The sequence below is a fragment of the Triturus cristatus genome, chromosome 6 (assembly GCF_964204655.1).
Source record: "Triturus cristatus chromosome 6, aTriCri1.1, whole genome shotgun sequence".
Taxonomy (NCBI): domain Eukaryota; kingdom Metazoa; phylum Chordata; class Amphibia; order Caudata; family Salamandridae; genus Triturus; species Triturus cristatus.
In genome coordinates, this window is record NC_140589.1 from 723,751,821 (window position 1) to 723,775,532 (window position 23,712).

General features: G+C 43.5%; 1 protein-coding gene and 1 long non-coding RNA gene across 6 annotated transcripts in view; one reads left to right on the forward strand and one right to left on the reverse strand.

Annotated features, from left to right (window-relative positions):
• Positions 1-23,712, reverse strand: part of CRYBG1 (crystallin beta-gamma domain containing 1) — a 901,344-nt gene that overhangs the window by 266,043 nt on the left and 611,589 nt on the right. For all 5 annotated transcript variants that reach the window (XM_085611232.1, XM_085611231.1, XM_085611233.1 and 2 more), the window contains one exon: positions 11,403-13,255. In XM_085611232.1, the coding sequence (XP_085467358.1) occupies positions 11,403-13,255 (1,853 nt within the window). The remainder of the gene's footprint in view (positions 1-11,402; positions 13,256-23,712) is intronic.
• Positions 11,673-23,712, forward strand: part of LOC146817775 (uncharacterized) — a 113,069-nt gene continuing 101,029 nt past the window's right edge. The window contains exon 1 of the long non-coding RNA XR_014963020.1: positions 11,673-11,825. This is a non-coding gene — a long non-coding RNA (uncharacterized LOC146817775). The remainder of the gene's footprint in view (positions 11,826-23,712) is intronic.

The window sequence follows — 23,712 nt, forward strand, 5'->3', positions numbered from 1 at the left end:
CACGAGTCCCTCACCACCACCCTCCCCTAGTGTCCCTCATCTCTCTAAAGCCATCTCTCACAGCATTTAATTTGCTTTATATCTCTGTTCGTAGCAATGTAGGGTGTCAGAACACTTTACATCACACATTACATCATCTATACAAACAAAAGACTGATGTACTGCAGACATTACAGTTAAAAATAAAAAAGTATGGCAACAAGGCAGAAATTCGCCATATATAGCTGCTCCTTATAAAAGGTAAGCAGTGTGCAGCAATTGCATAGCTCTTCAATGTATGTGTGTTCTTATATAGCGCTCGACTTACCCTTGGGCATTTTGGCGCTTGCATTGGGAACCCGTCCTGGCTTTTTCCCTGTGAGATAACTCGTACTGGGCATCCCCAAGGTGAAAGCCAGGCATCCCGCCGCGTGGGGGGGGGGCGTAGTGGAGATTAAGCAAGCTATTGACCAGAGTTGCAGAGTGTGAACCCATGATTCGAGTAGGCACCGAAGTGAGAATTATCGAGTCCGTGGACACTTGGGCTCAGACCCTGCCGCGTCGGGAATTGAACCCTGGTCCCGGGTCTGACCTCTGCTTCAGGGTATGCCTTCTCTAACCAGTGAGCCACACTTCTCCACTTGAGCCACACTTCTCCCTGGCGCACAGCACCCAGGATAATGTGCTGCATGGCTATCCACTTACAAGGTCCCAAAGGCGAGACCTATTGGCTATGCCAATGCTTGTCTCATAATGGAAACTTAGCTTCGCTTAGCCCGTTTACACTGTTGATTCTTTGAATCGCTGGTAAATTAACCAAAATCTGAGAAACTTGTGACAAAAACATGGATTTTTCAAAACAAATCTGGTATGGTCTCCTATTGATCACAACATGATTATTGCTAAATGGGTTTCGTGGCAGGCCTCCAAACCTTTATTTATCAATGTGAAGCGTGAAATAAGAGACAGCGTCCACACATCAGGTCTCGTCACCTGGGTGCTTTTTTAACTGACAGCCTTTTCATCTGGTCATTGAGGCTGTGTCTAGCTGTCCTCCTGCAGGAATGCTTTTAACAGTTATTTCCTATCCAGAGAGGGCGGGGAGGTGCCATGATAGGTTGGGAGATGGTAAACTATGTAGACTACAAACCCTGGTGAACTGTATATGTTCCACCACGGTGTCAAGAATCCGATCATGACCTCATGTGGTTATATGCACCGCGCTGCCAGGGAACTCGAGGGCCCACCAGAATAATACACTGCTTAGCAACTGCATTTTTACCTGGAAACTTTATAGGACAGGTTCCTTTGTTTTGTTCTTGCAAACCCTGCTGCTGCCTTACATCTTAACTTGACTGGTTGACTAGCTGTATCTCTATCCCACTAGCAGCTAGTAGGTGTCTCATAGGTATCAACTTTATCCACGTTCTGTTTCTACTTTAACCATAAATATATCATAACAACTCCTATTCTCTTCTTAGGTCTCGACTTGGGAATGCCACAGAACTGGAGGGCTTTTATTCCACTCTTTAGGTTCTATGGGGTAGCTTTAAGATTTGTTGAACAGCAATCACGAAGCTCTCTTCGGCACAGAAAATGACAAGAGAAAGAAGTCCACCAAAGAAAACTTCCTGTTTGAAAATGCTGACTGTACACTTAATGCTGACAGGACAGAGTGAAAAAAATGCAATAGTTGGAACTTTCCCAATTTCTTAATCATTATCTCATGGGGACCGATCTGTAAGGGGTGATACAGCGAACCAGGCACAGCAACTGCACGAGACGCTCATAGTTTCCAGCTTTGGTTTGGCAGAATACAGAGGGTTACTTTGCATCTGCGAATACTTTTCATACTGCGTGCTTTGCCCAATAATTTAAAGACTCTGAGTCTTGTCTAACATTACATGACATTCTTAAATCACTTATTGTGATTAAACCAGCATTTTCCCCACTTTAAACTGTGAAAAGCAGAGCAAATATGACACAATCAGTGGTTTATAGAGTACATAGGGTGTGGCATCCTATTGCTGTGGTAGAAATCAAGCCTCTTCACACATTATCAACAATTTACTGTGTTTGGCACGTACATAGCATTCTTTCTGCGTGCAAAAAGTAAGCACAATAGCCTAGAGATGAATTTAAAAATGCAGTCACAACTCAAAGCGCTGCCCAGATGCCTTCTTTAAAAGAATTTGAAACAAAGTGGGGCCGATACACAACAGTATGTATTAGAATGGGAAGTGGTACTACATGAGTTTTCTTATATGCCTCTGTGAATCGGCCCAAAACGTCCAATTCCCGTTTAGTAAATGTGCAAAGACAGTTTTTTTCTATTTGCACTAACTGTATATGAATATTCACTCATTGGATTACCATTTTTAGAGCCAATTCACAAAGGTGTATAAGAAAAAGAATACTACAGGAGTACTGGTTAGGCCCGGGAAAGTTAACGTGGGTTGAAAAGGCCAATGATCACTTGTATCTGTTAATGGTTGGGTTTGTATGCCCAACATACAAGGTCTGGTTCCTGATACGTAATGAATGCAAGGTAAAATACTTGTTATGCCTTGGTGTTCTGCCTGGCCATCACTTCCGATGTGACGTGAAAAGCTTTCCCGGTGCAATAGAGTTGATTTGGCGGCGGGACAAAACGGGGCGTGGCAGAGAAGTCAATCAGGGGAAAAGATTCATCGGCACCTTCTGCTAAAACCAGTGCTTACTGTTGTGAAGTTCTTTAGGTGGGCACTGCTAGACTAACCATTCGATTCTTCAGAGTCTAAGGTTCTGTTATCATGGTGTTTTCCACGCAGGCCTGCTTTACATGGGGAACTGCGCAGCATAAGCGTTTTGAGGAGATAAAAAAAAGAGATTTGTGGTGCAGACATTCCTGTACCTTTCAATGTTAATGGTAACACCAATGTGATGGTGGATGTTAGCGACACAGTAATTGGGGCTGTATTGTCTAAAAAAGGTGGGTCCCTCAAAAAAAAAAAAAGTGACTTTTGCATCACGCTCTTTAACTACCGTTGAGCGTTATTACTCTGTTATAGAGAAGGAGACCTTAGCAGCAGCTTGGGGTGTGAAATATTTTAGAACGTACATGTGGGGACCACAAGCCACTGTTAAACGTTTTGTCACCAGGTGTGGCAGGTAAAGGGTCTGCCCGGTTAGCTCGTTTGGCATCCAGGTAAGAATATTACAACTTTCTGGTGGAGTTCATACCTGGTTGGCGAAATGTGCAAGCAGATTGCTTATCACGTTTACCCTTAGACTGCAAGAGTGTGGATGAGGTAGGGGGTAACCAAATGTGCAAGGGAAGGTGCTATTGCTAGTGTGGAGGACGTTGTCCTGTGGAGTCGAGGTGCAGTTGGCAAATCTGAGTGGGTGTTGGCGATGGAGAAGGATGAGGTGTTGAAAGCATTTCTAAATCTCATTCTCAAAGGAGGAAGGAGAGAGAGCACTTTAAATGTTAAATTGAGGCCCTCTAAAGCAGTCTTGGATGAGTTGTCGATTGCGGCTGATCAAATTATTATACGGATGATAAAATTGTCCCTCCATTTGGCATTCGCAGGAATTTTTTTGATTTAGCCCATGAAGGACATTTGGGGCAGTCAGTGGCGAAGAAAAGATGGAGATGTGAATTTTGGTGGCCAGGAATGGACAGTGATGCGACTGAATGGTCTGAAAGGTATCATGAATGCAGTGAGTGTGAGAAGAGGTTGAAAGTCGGAGCACAAGTAGTATCAATGATCCCGTAAAGGTGTGGCACAGTGTGTACCTTGACTTAATTGGTCCCATGGCAGGGGTTGAACATAACAAGAGATTTGGTATTGTTTTACTGGATGTTCATTCCAGGTGGTTTTGTACGTCTTTTACTTGGGATCACCTCTCGGGTCACTATAAAAGTATTGCATTAGATTTTCAGAGAGGAAGGTTACTCAGCTATGCTCATAACAGTCAATGGAACCCAATTGACATATGGAGAGGTGAGAGAATGTATGAGTTTTTGTGGAATTGAACATTCCCACACTGGCTGTACAATCCTCAATCCAATGGGATTATGGAGAGCCAACCGCATGGTTAAAGGTGCGATAGAGTTGGCCTTAGCCAATGACCTGGATGTGGAGGAAGGCCTTGTTACTATTAGCGGTCTCCATATCGGTCACAGGTCATTCATTGCCGAGGTATTGCATACAGCGCCCGGCTCTTTGCTATCGGATTGTCATCCTTGACATTGTGGCCCAATTTAGGTAACGGTTCTATCAGTTTCTATTTAAGAATTGGACTGCAAGTGTGATTATGTAGTTGGCACACGCTTGCCTTCTTAGCTCTTCTCAGTCCCCTTTGGGAATATACCCTTCTACTGCAAACCGCATCAGTCTCAGACATATATGTCTATGTCCTGAAGATGATCCCAGTACTCCTTTTGTATGGGTTCGAAACGTCGTTGACTCCTTGACACTAATATGATTTACTAGATTGTGCCATGGTGTTTGTCCTCATTTGTGCTTGATAAATGTGTTGATCCTTTTCAAGCACAAAGAAATGCCTGAGCCTCTTTTCTTCTTTTAATTGTCACTGGGTTTTGTGTTCCCACTTGCTTGTTTTGTTTTCTTCGCAAATATATAAAATATTAAAAGTACCTTTGTCCGGATGAACAACACAATATAGATCTAATTTTATTTCTATATTAGTTCTTTCACACTTATCCTTTTTGTGAGGGGGCCACTGTTCATATAAATTACTGGATGTGGAGGAAGTCATTTATGATTTGGTGTGGCCTTATCGCACCACTGAAAATGTCACCACCAGTGTGGTGTCCTTTTATGCCATGGTGGGGAGAAAAGCGGATATCAAACTAATACCTTGTTGGATAAGGGAGTTGGTTGCTGGGAAAGGGAAGAGAGTTAGGGATGAGAGTGATCGTCCATGTATTCCAGGTGAGAGTATAGGTCATTCGAACATCCACAAAGGTGATTGGGTCAAAGTGAGGTCAGACCATATCCGGAGTGGTTTGAGCAAATTTCGTGGTCCTTTCCAAGTCAAGGAGGTACATCAGTGGCATGTGGTGTTGGTCAATGGGGAGAGATGGAATCTTTGATGGGTAGCAAAATATTGTTCTGACACATCACCAAGGAGAGAGGATGGATGTGTATGCAGTGGTTACATGTTAGCACAGGATCGCCAGTGTTAGGAGACTCATGTGGATGAAAGAATGAGAGCTGTGAGACCAGATGGCGATAATTTAGGGACTAATTGCAGTAACTGTAGTAATGCCCAGGATATATCATGTATTCAGAATACGCCATTTTCTCAGAGAACCCTGCACGTGAGGAGACCTAGTTACTTGTGAGATTTTGTGCTGGAGTAGTTCATTCACTGCTTTTTTTTTTATTTCTGCAACGTACCTAATGTGAGGGTTTCTTGAGCAATTCTATTTACGGTGTTGAATTGATATCTTGAGTCTACAGTATTAGTATACAGACGCAGTATCATTATTCAGTATATGCAATGCTATATGTAATTCAGATTTATTCTGTTATTTCATTTTATTTGTATTTCAATAGGTGTTTTTCCCTTTCTCTTGCTGAGAAATATTTCGTCTTTAATGATTTTTTCCCGTGTTCATTTCTTTGCATATCCTAACGCCTTCACATGTTTAATGCTCTTCCTCCTGTGGTTGAAGGAAGGGAGATATGCTGTGATCTTGCTTAGGTTTGTACTGCTAGACCAACCATCAGATTCTTGCTGGCTGTTGAGAGGAGCACCACGCTTTGAAGAGCTGTATATGAATCAAACTTATGTGGACAAATGAAGACGTTTCCTGGTGGAATTACCACACTTGCCTCATGTAGAAGTGAAAACCCCAGAGAGGATCTTTTAAAGCCTGTTGCAGGTGAAAGGAACCTCTAAACATATATGAATCAAATACATTCTAGTGAAAACTGCCTAGCCTCGCTTGTGATTGCTTACAGAGATGGAGCCACAACAATACAATTTTCACAGACTACAAATGGTTAAGATAAAATGGGAGGGTGGAGTGGGTGAGGCACACAAGAGAGTAAGGTAACTTTTCCTTAACATTGGTTTCTCCAGTGATCAAATATCCCACCAGTGACCATGACATTCAAGTGTGAAAAGATACTGGTGAACCAGAGATATCATATAGATTCATGGCACAAGTTAATGGCTGCTGGACAGTTGTTAGGGACAAGTGGCGTAAATTCCTGATTGGGCAGCCAAGACCTACATCTTGGAAACCAAACAATACCGTGTTTAGACAAAAAATAGTTTCAGGATATTTCCTTGCAAAAGATCCACTCAATCCCACCTAAAAATAATTTAAATGAATGTGAATTATTTATGTTAACTAAAATCTAGCTTATATAGGCAATGGATAAATTAGAAACAGGTCCAACCTTCACATTGTGGGTTAAATTGCTATATACACAAGCAACAGCAGAGGTCAGACTGAACAACAAACTACTTTAAGGCTTAAAAGTGGCACCAGACAGGCTTGACCTCTGTCTCCCCTCCTGTTCGCCCTGGAAGTTGACCCTGGCTTGTTTGATCAGGTTCAGCTGTGGATGGTTCAGAAAGCAGCCGGGTGGGGGAAGGCAGCATATCTCTACATGCATACTACATTCTTCTGTGAGTGACTTGTCCAAACCTCACAATACTACTGCTTATGGAGGCGTTTGAGCGATTTAAAGACCTTGGGATACAAGATATATTGGCAGAAATATGCCATGTTCAGGACTAACAGACTGGAAGATGAGGAGACTTATTGTGGGAGGAAAAATGATGCAGGGTAACCCTGTCTGTCCTATACAGAACACAATTCATATGGGGCATTGCCCTCCCCAATGTCCTATATCACTACTGAGCCTCATAACTAGTGGTGAAAAATGAGAGAGACTTTGCAGAGTTGGATAACCCGGTTTTTTGATTTATTAAAAACACAGGCAAGCTAAGGGAGGAATACATTCTTAAACTACTTTTAAGGCCGAAGTGGCAGAATGATCTGTCACATGCCATCAGAGCCCTAGTGAAGGTGCGGAGAATACCATCTCTAGGGTGGAATAAAGTTTGAAGATGAAAGATACTGTTTTGAAGAGTGACTTTAATGGAGAAGGTGACAGTTTTGAAGGGGCTCTGAAATTGGGACAGGATATGCTTAACAGACTTGGGGCAAATAATAAGATCTGATGGTGTATAAGAATATGAACACCCTCTAGAGGAGTATGATCTCCATGCATCACAATATTAGACATGCAAATGAAGAATGCTCTCTCTACACGTTTGGTAAGAGCTGGGTGGAAAATTCAAGACAAACGTCCCTTAGATAGAAGAATTTTAGGTGAAAAGTTGGGCAAGGGGGCAACTTCACAGATTTATAAAACGCTTATTAATAATGTCCCTGATAACTGACAACACTTAAAGGAGAGAAGGCAAAGATCTAGGGGACCGTGAGGACGAAGACTATGGTGATGGCCTCAGTCACCCCAGAGAGGTAGCAATTAGATGAAACTTCAAGTTTATCCAACTTAAGATATTACACAACATATTTTCACAGCGCTCGTATCTACTAGATGGGCCTTTCTCCAACAAAATTCGTCTCAAATGTAAAGTAGAAGAGGGCGCATGTATGGAATGCAGACAGATACAAATGTTTTGACTGCAAATACAGAGGGAAATGTCAGAATTCGCAGGAGAAAAAATACTAATCACGCTCTCAACAGACTAGACTGGGGATTTGGGGGGGGACAAAAGACAGACTAGATGCAAAACAATGTATTGCTGCTGGGGGTATATGATGGCAAAAAGAGATTTTATGCGGGCCCCGAAGAATGCCCACAGTGGATTAATGGAAAAAAGAGGATGGACATCTGTACTGAGGCTGAAATGATAATGTATGAAGCAAGAGTTACCTGAGAAAGTTCCATAAAATATGGGGTCTGTGGTGAGAACACATGGGACTGATAGAAGCGGTGTAACCAAAGAGGGGAAGCGAGCTCTGTAGATGGGAAACATGGAAAATGGAAGGTGAATCAGAGGAGAAAACAACTAAACTACTGTAAAAGAACCTGGTCTTTGGAAATTATAGAAGAGGTGAATTGAGTGTGTGATAACTTGTCTGGGATACTGAAAAGCTATGCTTCTGATTAAAATAAGTAAAAATCAATAATATATTTAAAAAATATATATCAAATGTTATGTTTAAGCTCCGTTTCTTGCGGCGTTCTATCTGTGATGCCCCATACAATACATGAGAATTGTGCTGTGGGGAGAACCACGTTGTCTCTTTCCATTTTACGGAGATTGCAGTAAATGTCGGGATGGCATATTTATTAAAGCGCTATATGCCACCTAAGTGAGCCTTCACGGGACTTTAGAACTTTGCTGGAGAAGACAGCTTACAACACAACTGGACAGTACCAGTTGCAATGAAACAAAGTATAAAATGGATTAAACCGAGAAGGGTGAATAAAGTAAAACATGTAAATAAAGGTCAGTAAACAGTGCTGCTCTAACAGGTCTCTATTGCATAGGCTTCTAACAGTGTTTTGAAATAGACCAATGACTTCACATGTTTATGTTTGTCAGACAAGTTACCGAACAATACTGCGTCTCTGTCTCTTAGTTTAATAAAAGTACAACAATCTTTAAAAATAAAATGGCGCCGTTGTTTCCCATTTCGAAGCACTGGCTCTTCTGACTGGAATGAAAGTGGGACCACTGGGATTCGATGCCACCATGTGATTGGCTTCCGTACAGCTGTGAAGCTGCCAGCTGTGACGTTAAGACCACCTCCCAAACAGCAGAGGCTGCACACGAAACAGAAAACAGAAGATTTGGCTCAATGTTAGAAGGAGCAAGCTCTTGAGGCAGCTTTTGCTATTTTTACCCCAGCCTTTGAGTCAGTCTAAAAGCTGCACAACATAACGTGTTTTCATTAGGCGAGACTGTGCTGTAAATAACCATCAGCGAGTGCGCTTCATCCACCCAGAAACCAATGTACAGTTCACAGCGCCTGCATTAAAGGGCCGACTGCTCTCCAGGCGGGAACTCGTCAATTAATCTAACGCGACACCCTCTCTCTGGGGGTGCCCGACGGAACCGTGAACTCATTCCATCGGCATTAAACACTACAAGAACAGAATCATAAGAAAAGTATGGGTTCCAACTCCTGGATAAAACGGCATCTGCAAAATACATTAACAAGCCATCACAAATCTATAACAACAACAAAAAGTGGGTGACAATAATACAGCCAGAAAGTCTAAACATCGAGGGGGCTTGGTGTGCTATTGGTGAGCTGGGGCTGCAGTTCCGATTCCTGAGCTAATGGCCGAGGACCACCTTTCTCCATGAAAATACGATACACGTCAACAATTGCCCCAGTGTTGTGGGGAAACTTTAAGCCTGCCTGGTTTTGCCGCTTTCAGCTCCAAGCATGGTGGAACTTGTAGTTTCACTCCATCCACTGCATGTGTGGCCTACGAGTCCCAGGTTGCAAATGTATTTGGTTCAAAAGCCCGGACAGGCTCAAAGTCACAGCGTCGTTATTACCTTAAATGCCTCTATAACACTTTGCGAACGTGGAAGTGTCTGTTAGCCCTACCCGTGACAATTTCACTGAATATATTTTGCACACTGCACAAACAAAATGCCCGCGCCGTTTCTGTGTATGGCACTGCAATGCGTGCCAGAGCAGTTGAGACTACGTGGATATGGCCACACCCACCTCGTGCTCACACCGAGCCATGTGGCAGGGCAGCCCGTGGATTTTCCGTTTTTAAAAGAGCAATCGCTACGATTATAAGCCCATTACTCATGTTGTCTGCACCAGAAGTCAATCTGTCTGGCCATTTGCTTTCTAAAACTGTTCAAAATGAATATTTTTGAACACACTGTGCAGTACTGCAGTCCACCAAAATGCAAACAACGCGTTTGCTTTTCCTATGTGTACAGAGTAATCTGACCCGTGGCTCGAGAAACTCGATATATTGAAGCCATTATGCAAGGTTCAAAGTTCACCAGAATCCGCCTAGTCTTTCAACAACACCTACACAGAGGATGCATGGTTTCCAAGGAGTAATCAAGCATATTACATTTCGATTACCTTTTGTCTCTTATTCGGAAGAAAGAAAGCTCCAAGCTTTGTCGGAGTGCTGCCTGACGAAAAACTGTCCTAATTCAGTAACCAAGCTGTGTATTCTCGTGTTTTTCTCGAACACGTTAGGTAACGCATCCCTTCCTCCTTCGCATCTGTGCAGGGGGTCTCAAATGGACCAAAGGCCCCCCAAAACCGCTAGCATTTCCCTTATTTATTTAGTAGGGCGCTGACTTGTGATGATGCCACTTCGTAGCGCTATCATTTGTCAGGCGTTTGGCTGTGGCGCTTTACAGACATGTAGACTAAAACATCCACTGAACTGATGCAAGATTGCCCCGATGGTCTCGGGTTTAAATCTGTGCGGGCCCACTCTGCCTTTCATCCTTCTGAGATAGATTAAATGAGTAGTACCGAGTTAGGTCACAAAAACACATCCGATATCGGAGTACGAGACCCCCTCGAGGTATCTACAAATGCTGGGGTTTACGTCGAGTTGCTGTCTGCAGCGCGGATTCCCGAGAGCTGTCAGGTATATAATTGCATGTTCAGACAGCAACCCCCTGGGGAAGTACATTTTGAGATAAACGACTTTCGTGTCGTGATTCTGTCTAGCGCGAGCAAGTTCCATGCGCTGTTTTACGATACAGGCAGACTTCCTAACTCGTGATTTTTAGCGGGCTGGCATTATGTGACTGAACATGAAGTAAAATGTGGGAGAATATTTGTTTACCAGCTGCGGGCGCGACTGAGATCATTGATTCCAACCAAGATCAATGATCCGTGTCACGGCGATAAATCGACATTCCGTGAGCGCTACGTGGCCAATGCTCCAGGGATTCATATTTTCGTTAAAAATGTAATTGTACATTTTCCTGTTAATGGTGTGAAACTGGGGAAGGGGGGTGGTCACCTGTCCCAACTTAAGGGTGCCAGAGACAGGATCGAACACACGTGACTTGCCGAGGATCACACCCTTATAGTAAACATGGACCATAGGGTAGGAGTTTTTCTGTTAGGGTGTTTCCACACATGGGCAACTCTTGCTCAGCAAACCAGACCCCCTCCTATTAATGTCGGCTGACTTGATATTTCCGCCCTCTGCTCCATTCTGAGATCAGAAACTTTAAGCTAAGCGCGCTGCCTCCTAACGACTAAATACGAGACAGATAACGCGACCCAATTCACCGTTTCGCGCCTCATTAATTTCACTACTGTATCAACAACAAAAATCAACAGCAGAGGACACATTCTGTTCAAAGCGCCTGAAACGGGAGCATGCCAAACAGTGGGTGGAAAGACTTACATGTGGAGTTTGCTGGTCACCGTGTTTCTGGGGGCGATGACGGCGCTGCTCTTCTGCCGGGCAGCCTCGGAGGCGGCGACCGCGAGCCTCTCGGTGGATTTCTCGAGCTCCCGCTTGCCGGCCGCCCTCACCTCGGTGTGCAGGGCAGACCTCTTCGCAGCTCCACTACTGTTTTCCCGCTGTAATTTGCGCGGCTCCCCGGGGCTGTCGCCGCTGCCCCGCTCTGCGAGGTCCGCGGGGGGAGTCTTGGGTGAGTCACTGCCGGAGGCGGGTCCCTGGGGTGTGGCGGCGGCCGCGGCACCTTTTGTTGTGGAGACGGGCCCCGCAGGCGGACAGCCCTCTGCCGGTGGGGTCGGGGGGCTCCTCTGCGCAGGATCCCGGAGCTGACTTTTGCGAGCTGTGGGGGAAGCTGGCACCGGAGAGGTAGGCTGGCTCTCCCGGGCTGCCTTCCTCTTTGTGGGAGAGGCGGGCGGTAGGAGCTGCTGTTTGCTTTTGTCTGAATCACCTCTAGGCGACACTTTCTGATTAGCCCCTGCCTTGGGATCCGGCTTGCTGGGCTCGGGCAGCTGCTGAGGAGATTTCGCGCTGCTCTCTGGAGCGGCGGCCGCTTCTTTCTGCTCCTCGGGAGGAGGGAGGCCTTCGTTGATGGCTTCTTCCACCGCGGGGGACTCCCACGGGGGCTGGTCATCGTTCTGGCTCGCGTTGAACCTGAAAGACCTCCTCTTCTTGCCAGATTTCCTAGCGCTGGACCTCCGCTCCATCACCAGATCTGCGTCACCAGCGCTTTCTTTCGGGGTGAGGGGGTCAGGTGGGTCAGAGGACTCCCCAGCTTTGGTCAAATAAATATCCACTGTTAAAACTTTGGTAGGATTCGTGCTTTCACCTGCAATGTCAGGGAGGCCCTTCACCTCCGAGGTCTTCTCCGGCTCCACGTGGGTCTGCGTGACCGAAGAGGCCGGGGTAGCCTCAGTGGGAGAGGTGCCCTTGGGATTCTGATCCCCTGAGAAGCTTGGCGAGGACTTTTCCTGGTCAAGTCCTTTATTCACTCGAAACACTGGCTTGGCTTTTCGGGTTTCTGAATTTCCCAACAACAGTTCTGTATTGGTGGCAACATTTGAGACAGGCTTTTTGTTGGCCGTCGAGGCCCTGCTGGAGGTTCTGTTGGTTTCTTTAGCTGTACTTACTTCTTTCCCAGTCAGAGGGGCTGTATTCCCAGTGCCCTTGGTTGCTTCACCCGCAGGACCAGTTGCTCCATTCAGAACACTGTTTGCAATTTTGTCGGCTAAAATGGAGACCTGAATGGAAGCAGAAAAGTTGCTCGGGTTTTGTACATGCAAGGAGCCTTTAGAGGCTGTGGCCAGGCCGCTAGTGGATTGCTCGGAACCGGTTTCTTTTTCTGCACTAGCAGCCTGTGGCGGAGAATCTCCTTCAGCAGTGTGATTCAATGCCAACCCTTTGGTTTCCTGATCCTTGATCAAACTTGCCACCTTCTGATTACTTTTGCCAACAGGTTCCTCCTTTGGTGGGGGAGTCGCAGTGACTCTCTTCCTGGGTGACCTCGTGGCAGCCTCCAACGGACTGCCTTTGGCAATGGTATTAGTCCTTCCCTTGGAATCGATGGTCACCGAGCTCGAGCTTCTGATTCTGTCTTTGGGAGACTCTTTTTCTGATGACTTTGTTGAGGATACATCTTTTGTTGGAGAAACTGGCTTTTCACTGTTTGGGCTTGTGGGAGATGTTGGGGAACTTTTCAAACTCCTCTTCTTGTTTGAGCTGAACAGGTTGCCAAATTTCCCCAAAACTGGCTTCTTTGCGGCTTCTTTCTTGGCAGTATCAGCAGACTGTGCTCTAGACTAAAAGAAAACAGAGATGCAAATTATTATTTACTGCCAAATTAGCCTTCTCCTTTTTCCTAACACAGTTATTGTATTTGATTTGTCAAAACATCAGGCATCTTTCTTTTTGACAGGAAGCAGTTGGCACCAAGCATGCAGTACGACAAATCACAAAGAGTTCAAAACATGTGAGTGCGGCATGGGAATAATAGACAGATATTCACAGGGGTGATCAGAATATCACTTTATCGGTGTCAAAACACATTGGAATAGGATTTCTGTACAGTACACTAAAGAATGTAAGTGAAAGGAGAGCACAATTTCTTGCAAACACTTTCTACACCATAATACACATATACATGTACAAATAACTTTCAAAGCAATGTGGCAAAAGAATCGGTGCTTTTTAGGTCTGGTTTGACAGGACATCTGTCGCCAGACCTAATAGAATCGACTGAAAAAACTGTAGGAAACACTACTCGGAGAAGGGCTTAGGCACCTCCCGAATAATGATTCCAATGAGTACAGATGTTGATTGGGCAGATGTAGTGTGCTTCTGCTGAAAAAGAGTGCTTGTGTTTCACATATTGCCTTGTGGGAAACACGGCACAGCAGGATAAAGTTGGTTATGGTGACGAGCTATTGATCAAGACAGTTACTCTAATTTGTTTCTTATGAAAGATTACTAAAAAGGCAAAAAGAAGGCCTGCTTTTTTTTTATTGTGGAAAGCATTTATGTTAAAACCAATAAGCCTTTAAGGGTAGATTGTCGTTACGCAGTCTTAAGGTTTGTAGACGGGCATTTTCTTACAGGTAATCTCATAGACTCTCGTAGTAGGCAAGGGTTTTGCAGTGTGCATTCATTGTTACACCCTTTTCAGAGGGATTGTATATTTATTTGTTATCTCTAATTATGTATATATTTGTAATTTTATGACAGTGTTTCTGATGGTGCCCAGCTTATATGCAATACAAGAAGCTGCCCTTGGTCGTGGTAACAAGCCAATGCTCAATGAGATAGGCATGGCTGGTTATTCTTAGAGATTTGTCTGATGCCACAGGTGTGATCTGTTTATTCCTTGTTATGACAAAACCATTAGGCCTTGAATACGTATTATGAAAATCATGTATTACAGCCAACAGACCTTTAAGAGTGGATTGTTATTGCACTATGTTAAAGCCCGTAGACAGGTATTGCTTTACATAGATTCTCCTACATTACTATATTAGGCAAGGGGTCTAGTGTTGGTTATCTCTGACAAAACCTTGGATGTAGAAGATTTGCACTGTGAGAATCCATGTTAGTCCCTTTTTGAAGCTGAAATGCTACTCCACTTGTATGGCTGGGCCTCTGCGGAGGCGGCCATTGACCCTGGTGTGAGCCGTTCCTGTCAGAGGCACTCTGTTCAGTCACACAAGTGAGGCAGTGTTTTTATCAGGGCAAGCGGGAGGATGCTGGGCATTAGGAATGTTGTGGATTCTGGAAGTCCAAACCCGGGCCCAGTTAACACAGCTACCTCCACTGCGAAATCGGGTCAGTTTTTGACAGGAAATGTTAATCTCTCCACATTGTAGTTTGGGACAATGTTTTAAACTATTCTGTCATTTGGTCTATTGACCTGTGAGTAACTGCATTTTGCCTGATCACGTGCACATTCTCCTGAAAAGGAGTGGGATTCACCGTCTGAAATGGTGGACAGTCCTTTAGTTTTCAATCTTTTCTTATAGGCCACCTTTAATTTTTTACTTTTTATTTTCTTATTTAAAGAATGTCCTGCTGCTCCTAAAACAGTCCAACCTGGCTGCTCCCTTGCCGCTGATTTCATCTGCAGTGTGCTGCGTCCTGTGGGGTCTCCACATCCAAACTGTGAAACCATCTTGGAATGATACTGTCCATAGTGTATTATTCATTTAGCATTCCAGTTATGTTTGGAAGCATGATGTTGGTCAATTGTAGCAGTACAACGGTGATAAAGTATACACGTCAGTATTTGAAGATGGCCACCTATTGCAATGTTTACTAAGTGGCTTTCTTGCTATGGTATTATGCGTAGTGTAATCATTCTTTTTACTTCTCCAAGTCACCAAGCATGTTGCATCTAAATAACTACACTGGAAATGTAAGACTATGTACAATATTATTGCAAGACGGCAGCCTGCTGCTATGTTTAATGTTATTTTTTATTGCAAGAATATGCCCGCCATGTTTAGGTGGTGACATGCATTTTTTTCTACATTTATTCTTCTAATTTAGCTTCAATATACTTTTTAAGATGGTGTATCTATTTTAATGTGGATAGGGAGTTGGGTGGATCAATGGGTGCAAGAATGAGTGACAGATTGATGCATGATGATTTATTGAGTGCCTAAGCTCATCAGTGACTGAAGAGACTATTAGTTATGGCAAGATCTAGTGGCATGACAAATGAACATAAAATGCTACAAAAGTCTATAAATTAATTGAAGGTAAGGGTTCTCTATTGCAAATTCTGGAAGATGATTGTAGTGGAGCATGAAAAGGATAGGTTATATTGCAATTTAATGCACGATTACCCTCTTTAGAGTAGATTAAAAAAAGTACTGTATATGCATTGTGAAAACTTGTGTAATACTAGTGAGTACAAATGTGCAAAATGTGGGGTTGCCAAACCCCATTAGCACATGGCCTTTCAGAAATGTGCAAAACACCATTTTGTTTATCAGCAAAAAAAAAACAAAAAAAGAGGCTCCACTATGCTTACTATGTTTCAATGGCATGTTCTCCTCAGAAGACATAGGGAAGAACTTTCACTGTGCACACCAATATACCACTGCCAAACTAGACAACTCTGGTTGGACCAAATGGAAACACAGAGCCCACGTGGGCCAATTCAGACATTGTGTGCTTTGCAGACACTACACAGATCCTTGCTCTTTTTAATTACCCCATCTAAAGGACTAAAAATACATGTATTTTTTTTATTTGTAGGAAATCTGGAGTATAGTCATTAAAGGATTTCACCCTGCACACTGTAAAAAGAAAAGGCTGTTGCAACTGTCCAAGCAACCTGTCACAAAAATATGGCAGACTGAGTGCACGATTGAAGTCTTCACTTTCCTTGGTGGACCAGCTTTGCAACACAGCACTAAACTGCTGGGTCCCACAGGCTGGGTAGGCCTAGTTTGTCCATCAGGCACTTGCCTGTTCAAGTGCTAATGCGTGGAGATATTTTTGAATTGGGTCTTAAGAGACTCTTCATTCACAGTGGATTTGTATATCATACTAAAGATACATAACAATGGCTAAGATGTACTGAGCATTTTTGCGTTTGAATCAGCCGGTTTGCAACCACAGAAAAGCATTTTGGTATGTATGAAACCCAACCTGCGATTCGGTGACAGATCGGTGCACAAATTACCACACTGGTCGCAAAAATACTGGACACAAATTGGGACCAGTATTTTGCAACCAGTTGTACGTACATGTGGTCCAATAAGCTCACAGTGACTAAATTGGCCCACCTTCTCATTTAGTTTCAGCGCCTGGACACTGTTAAGTAATCAATCGCTTTACAAAACCAACACAAAACATAACATGTTGTGAGAGTAATTTTACGTATGCTATTCCCAAATTCCACCTTTGCAATCTCTGTATTTTGCTTACAAAGCTCAATTTTCCTGTACCAGAAATACATTTCAAGGGTATACCTCGCATACAAAAGAAACTCAAGATACTGGTGGGAGACTAGTTTGAGCCCAAACATGTCTTAAGGCAATGGCACACAGTTCCGGCCAGACATTTTCTGCTCAAACCAGTCTTCAGCTTCCATGCATTATGTGAAATGGCATAATCAGGTGTTATACAGAAAAAAAATGATCTACTCATAAGACATAAAATGTGAATTATGTGACTTTATGCTTTCTTATTGAAGTTTGACACAGCCATTGATAGTTGTGTGTGCCTGATCACTAGATTTGGTTCTCAAATTTTGATGTGTTTAACACTGACCATATTCATGCAATTGTTGAATTTGGCATGGATGATAATTCTGAACAGGAATGACACCGCATTTTCACCTTACTTTGTTTGGGATGCTGTTGCTGTCCTCACAGAAAGCACTGACGGGCACATTCTGTAACACTAAAGAACACCTCTCGTCCAAGTTTATACTTGAGCCCAGGAAAGAAAAGTGAAATTGAGGCGCAAGCAGAAGACTCTCAAAAGTATATGCCCCTTGTAAAGTTATTGGGGGAAAAAGCACACAGATTGTCAGATGCTGACTGCCTCTTGATCTGGTGCAGTAGTACCAAGTTGTGGTACAGTGTGTGGAGAGGCAGTACTTGCCTCATCTTGCAATACCAGCGTATATTCACAAAGGTATTTTGGAGTTCAGAAAGTAGAACACTTTAAGTACCCTGACGTTCCTCTGTGAATTGACCCCAAAGCATCTAAAATGGGAATATTCATATACAATTAGTACGAATGGAATGTCATATGCGCACTTTTTGCGTATTTACGAATAGGAAGTTGGACGTTTTGGGGCCAAATCACACAGGTCTTACGCGCACACAAAGAGTACACCTGTACTCATAAATGCTTTTGTGAATTGGTCCAACTGTGTTTTGTCTCAGTATGACAGTTATACAGCAGCGCCCTCTGCTGGGCAATACTAAAACATTAATCGTAGTGTATGCAGGCTGGACATTTGAGACTCTCTAGCTTCTAGAACCAGTTTATAAAATTGAACAATAACCAGTATAAAGGCCCAGACTGATCATTTGTTTCCACCAGGCAATTTCCCGGTGGGCTGCAGCCTATAGAGGCTGGTTTTTAAAGCAGGAGGTTACTGCTGGCATCTCTATGCTTTCTCCAGCTCCCCCAGGTAATTACAGCAGGGACAGGGTTTTGGGGCTCCAGGAGCGAGAGAGAAAGGAGGGATATACGAGAGAGAGAGGAGGGATATATGAGAACGAGAGTAGGGCTGGTTTGAACACTTTTGCTACGGCTGTTTTTGGTTCGGCCCTGACCTGCATGGTTTTGGGCTGGCTTGTGCTAAACTGCAGGATGCTACAACAAGGCACCCGTTTTTGCAGCCAAGCCAAGAGCTATGTTTAATGCAGGTGACCACTGCAAATCTCATTTTGGGGCCTGCACTTGAAAAGCATAAAGAAAAGGCATGATAATAATCAGTATCCAGGGGTCTCATTTTAAGAACATAGCTGGAAGCATACTTGGCAAAGAAGACGGTCCCAGAGACCTGCACACATCCACTGAAATTATAAGGAACAAAGACACTAAGGCGGCTGCCAGCCAGATCTCGCAAAAAACCATCGACGCGAAGGCCAGATAGCTAACTCCATCAGCAGCTCAGTTGAGCATGTACATAGGCACATTTAATTACATTTAAGCCTAAAAGATATGTATGTGAAAGTAAAGTACACACCCTTGGCTTTTAGGCATCCAACAGCTCCTTTTGCCAAATACTTCACAGTACATCTGAAAATGCAGGCCTGACTGCTTCATTACAGCCTGCCAAAAACAATTAAATGACAGAGCCTGTGCACTCCGGTCCTATTCAAACAAAACTGCAGAGAAACAAAGTTTGACGTTACCGGCTAAAGAGATTAATGAATATTACAGGCATTTATGCTGTCTGTCCTACTAAACACTCGGGAGCCTCTGCAGCTAATAAAGTAAGTCTTCGACCTGAAGCGGTGAAGCTAGCTAAAAGCAGCATACCCCACCTGTAGAAAAACAAAGCGCTAAAGCGAAGAACTTGAAGCGTGAAGCGGTGCACGTCTGCTGAACTAGCAATCATACCTGGGTCTAATAAGAGAGAGGGCTGGGACCCTTCAGTTCTAAGCTTGTCAGCTGTTCTGGATTCTGCTGCACATGTTCTCGGAGGATAGGGATACGTTTCACTCAAAGGCTTTAGTGCCTCATAAACCCACTGTCACAGTAAAGTATTGAAACCCTGCTCTGCAAATACAAGTGCATTTTGTAGAATCGATATGGAAAGCACCGAAGGACCATTCTCATGATCCATACAGCATACCCACACTGAAATGGACAGTTCAGTTACAGTGTCACATTGAAAGGGACTGTCACGCGTTAGCATTGCAATTATGTGAAATATTTTATTTATTCATATGAGTCTGTTTCTTTTATACTCTAAAAAGCTCACCTCGTGCCAGCTTCAGACAACACAAGGCGCTAAATTCATTAAGGACTACACAAATAATAAATGAGTAACAAAAACACAGCTGTAGCAAACAGCGTGCCTTCTCCAAAAAGGTTCCCATGACGGCCATAAATGAAGTGCCTCAGCACAGTGAACTCTGGGACAATCTATGGGGCATATCAGCAAGGGCCGGCGATAATTATCTCTAAGCGCACTTAGCGCTAGGATAATTATCGGCGGATATCGCTGATTTCTATCGTGGAGATAGCGCGCTATCAGCAACGCTTATCTCCAAAGCGATAGATATGCAAGCGTTAGCTGGAAAACAGTGTGATTATTGCTGAAAATCCAGCGATTATCGCACCGTGACTGGTGATACCTTGCTGATAGGGCAGGGTGGTCTTAGCCATGTAATCCACCTCCCATTGGATTACATGGCTAAGTCAGAATTCAAGCAGGCGTAAGGAAAGTAGCGATAACCGTGGTTAGCGCTACTTTTTTTTTATCGCTATGCTTGTTAGCGATTCCCTTGATAATTGGAGAAATGTCGGTTAGCGACATTTCTCCAGTTATTTCGGGAAGGAACGCCCTGGGCGTTCAGTAAACAGGCGCTAAGGCATGGATTCACACGTTAGCGTGTCCATGCTGAAAGGGCGATAAAATTATCGCCGCTTTTCGTCGGAAAACGGACGCTAAAGCGGCAATAATTTTATCGCCTCGCCTTGCTAATATGCCCCTAAATTTGTAGTACGCATGAAATCGTAGCAGAAAAAAAGATAACTGGGCCCATTTTGTCTCCCTATTTCTCAACCTAATGTACTAGCTAGTGGCCCTTCGTGGACTATACTATGTCTCTGGGCTGTAAGCATCAATGACTGCCCAGAGGGCATAAGATTGTATAGCAGAATCTATACAGCACTTACTACCTACATGGTCAGCAAGCTACGCCATGTATGCAGCCAGTTTCCATGCTGACCAACATTTTAAAGGAGGCCATCTTGACACACATGGTATTTCGGATGTTAGCCGTACTGCTCCATGCAAGCAGGGTTCCTCACTTAATTTCAGGTAGAGGTTCTAGAACCCTCATTGCACTACTTGAATGTGGAGCACATAAAGAGAACAAACATAGTTTTGGGCACACCCACTCTATAGGTTGCCAAGTTTTGGCTAACAAAAGAAACAGCAGCTTGTCGAGACAACCAATTCCTTTGTAAAGAATTCTTTTTTAGATTATTGTATGTTGCTTTATTGCATGTGGATATCCTAATAAAGTAACATGGCTTCTACTGTAGAGAACCAACCTGGGGCAACTTTGCACTAGACAATCAAATGTGACGAGTTTATAACACGGGCATAAGAATATCTAATTGATCCAGTGCACTGCTGTCATGGTGCATCCTGGGATAATTCTTTAGGTAGGAGCAGATTCTACCCTATGGTGGGTAACAATGTTTTAGTGACTCATGCAGCAGCAGTTGTAGTAGTATCCCCTGCACTACTGCTACCAGGTACCTCTGCATTTATCTTTAGCATTTCTGTAATAGCATCCCTATATTTCTAGATTGAATGATCTGATTTGCATAACACAAAAAGCTCTTGTGCTGCACTGCAGGAAAATTGAGGAGAGCAAAAACAGGTTAACATAGCCGGTGATACAGGGTAGAGTAACTTGCAAATACAAGCAGGTGTTAGTTCTCACTAAACTATTGTGGCTGGACATCAACTGCAAACTAACACTAGTGGCGTCATCACAGAGGGAGTCCAGGCACCTTTAGCACTTCATTATGTAAAAAGAAAACAATGAATGTTGGAACTTGGAGCTGTGGGTGGATCTGGCAGCATCTGTATCTTTAAGGGAAGGAAGGATTAGTTGGAAGGAAGGACAAAACATTGAGGGAAATGAATATGCACCTTGAGCATTCTAAAATAAATCCAGCTATGTCAAGTTATTAGAAATAAAATTTGTATTTTACATTTTCCTTTTAACATTCGGAATGCTGGTTTGTCCAGCCCTTAAACAGAGTAAACAATCCGAGATTTTCGATTGTCGCAACATTAAGGGTCTTATTCAGAATTTGGCGATTAGGATACTCCATCACAAACATGAAGGATATCTTGTGTGCCATAATACAAATGCCATAGGCTATAGTGCACCTCTAATACTCTAAATACGCCCCTCGGCCTCAAGTGCAGGCTCCTGAGGGCAATCACTAAACATTATTCGGCACAAGAATGAGGTCTTTAATATACATGTAGCTTCCTCCTGGCCACTGTCCTCCATGCCTTTCGGGCAATAACTGTGTTCTCAAAACTACTGTGGATTATAACACATACTGGTAAACTGAACATTTCAATAACTTTAATTCAAAGTACATGCTAAGTAGCTCTGAAACGTCAGCTGTTTTTCAAAGCACAGCAGAAGCTTTTTATACAGGTGATCTTTTTTAGGTTTATTGGACATCCCAAAACATGGCTGTCCAACATTAACCCCTTCGGTGCCATGCCCTTTCCCCCTCCTGTGCCGGGCGTTTCACACGCGGGTGGGGCTCATGACGAGATAGTCTCGTCATGGGCACAGCGCGACCGTGCTCCATGACGAGACTATCTCGTCATGGGCACAGAAGAGGTTAAGTCCACAAAGGCGGGAGTCAAGTTAGAAATTCAAGATATCCATGCAAGATATGTCTATATACAACGAATCTAAATAGGAAACACCTACTCAGTGGTTTCCCGTGGATTTAATGCTCATGAATGATTGTGAAGAGTCAATCCTGTATGTTATGACCTGTTCCCCAATCATTTTCCAAACCAATAAAATGAAATAGTTTTGACTGGCCTCTCCGTATACAGCTGCACAAAAGACAGAGTACGAAAGTGTTACTTTGTGGGGAATATCAAGTAATAATATGGAGGCATTATTTTTAACGAGCCCTCTTGACAATCAAATCGGGAGGGATCAATTTACCCAAGTACAGACTGCTTAGCTTTTGCGGAGGTAGCAAATGTATGAGTTGGATACTGGGCTTGTTTCTCAACACCAAATGTGGGGTGCACCATATTGGTTGTTCTGTGAGATAAATGCAACACCACTTTAGTTTTGGTGCCTGTCGTGCCTCAAATTCCAAGCAAACTTTAAAGACGAGTGGACTCTCTAAAATCAGGGATAAAATTAAACTAACCAACCCAGCACTTATGCTTTTGTAGTGAAAGGTAAAATACAAAAGTTATATATATTGAAGATTCTTCAAAATTTTCACTAAGGCCAGCAAATGAGGGCGGCAAATATTTTCTGCCCCTCAACAGAGTAATTTAGGGTACAGACCACAGAACACTAAGTTCTTGCTCTGCTTGGTACAGGCCCAGCAGTGTTTTCCTCCAAGAAACAAGGGTGAATCAGAAGACGTTAATTTGCCAAAAATACGTGAGCACATATAGCATTTTCACTCTCTGAAAAAGAGAGGCATATTAATTGCCAGACTAAAGCGATTAAGGGTATGAGACCACTGGTAACGTCCGAGATTTCTATTTGCCTTGATCAGTGTGGTGGTGTGGTGAGCAAAAGAATGATGGATTTAACCCAGATCCTTGTGACTGAGGGTGAATGTTTCCATTGTACAGCATTCCATCCATCAATTGTTTATTTTGCATATGTTGCCCTAAGTGGGAAGGGTATGCCCAGACGTGGGTCCCGTGCTCACTACACCACTGGATTCAAGCTAGCCTGGGGGATGAAGGGTGATGCCCTGAAACCGGTCCCAGGATGCTTGTTATCGGTCCAGGGAGGACCTGGCTTGGCAGTTCGAGCTGGACTGTTCCCACAAGGAACAGGGTCAAGACTGATTTGCATATGGCTGGGTCCAAACTGGGGTGGTGTGGTGAGCAAAAGAATGATGGATTTAACCCAGATCCATGTGACTGAGGGTGAATGTTTGCATTGTCCAGCATGCCGTCCTTCAATTGTTTCTTTTGCAATTGATCAGGAATACAGCAAAGTATTGCATGATTTTAGTAGAAAATACATTTTTTCCATAAAATGCTTGTTATGCAATCTGATTGCCAGTGTGGGGATACATCAATTAATGCTATGTTTGCATCAACGAAAACTGGCTACATGGTTTGGGTAAACTGCAAGGCATAGGAGGAAAAGCTGTTTGAACAACATCTTAGTGGAAATCTGAAATCAATGCTTGATCTTTGAGTTTGGGAACAACTTAGCATAGAAAGGGTAACAGCTAAACCAGCAGTTGCATTAGTAAACCAATACAGGCTTCAAACATTTTTGCCGTTCTTTATGTTCAACAGCAATAAAAA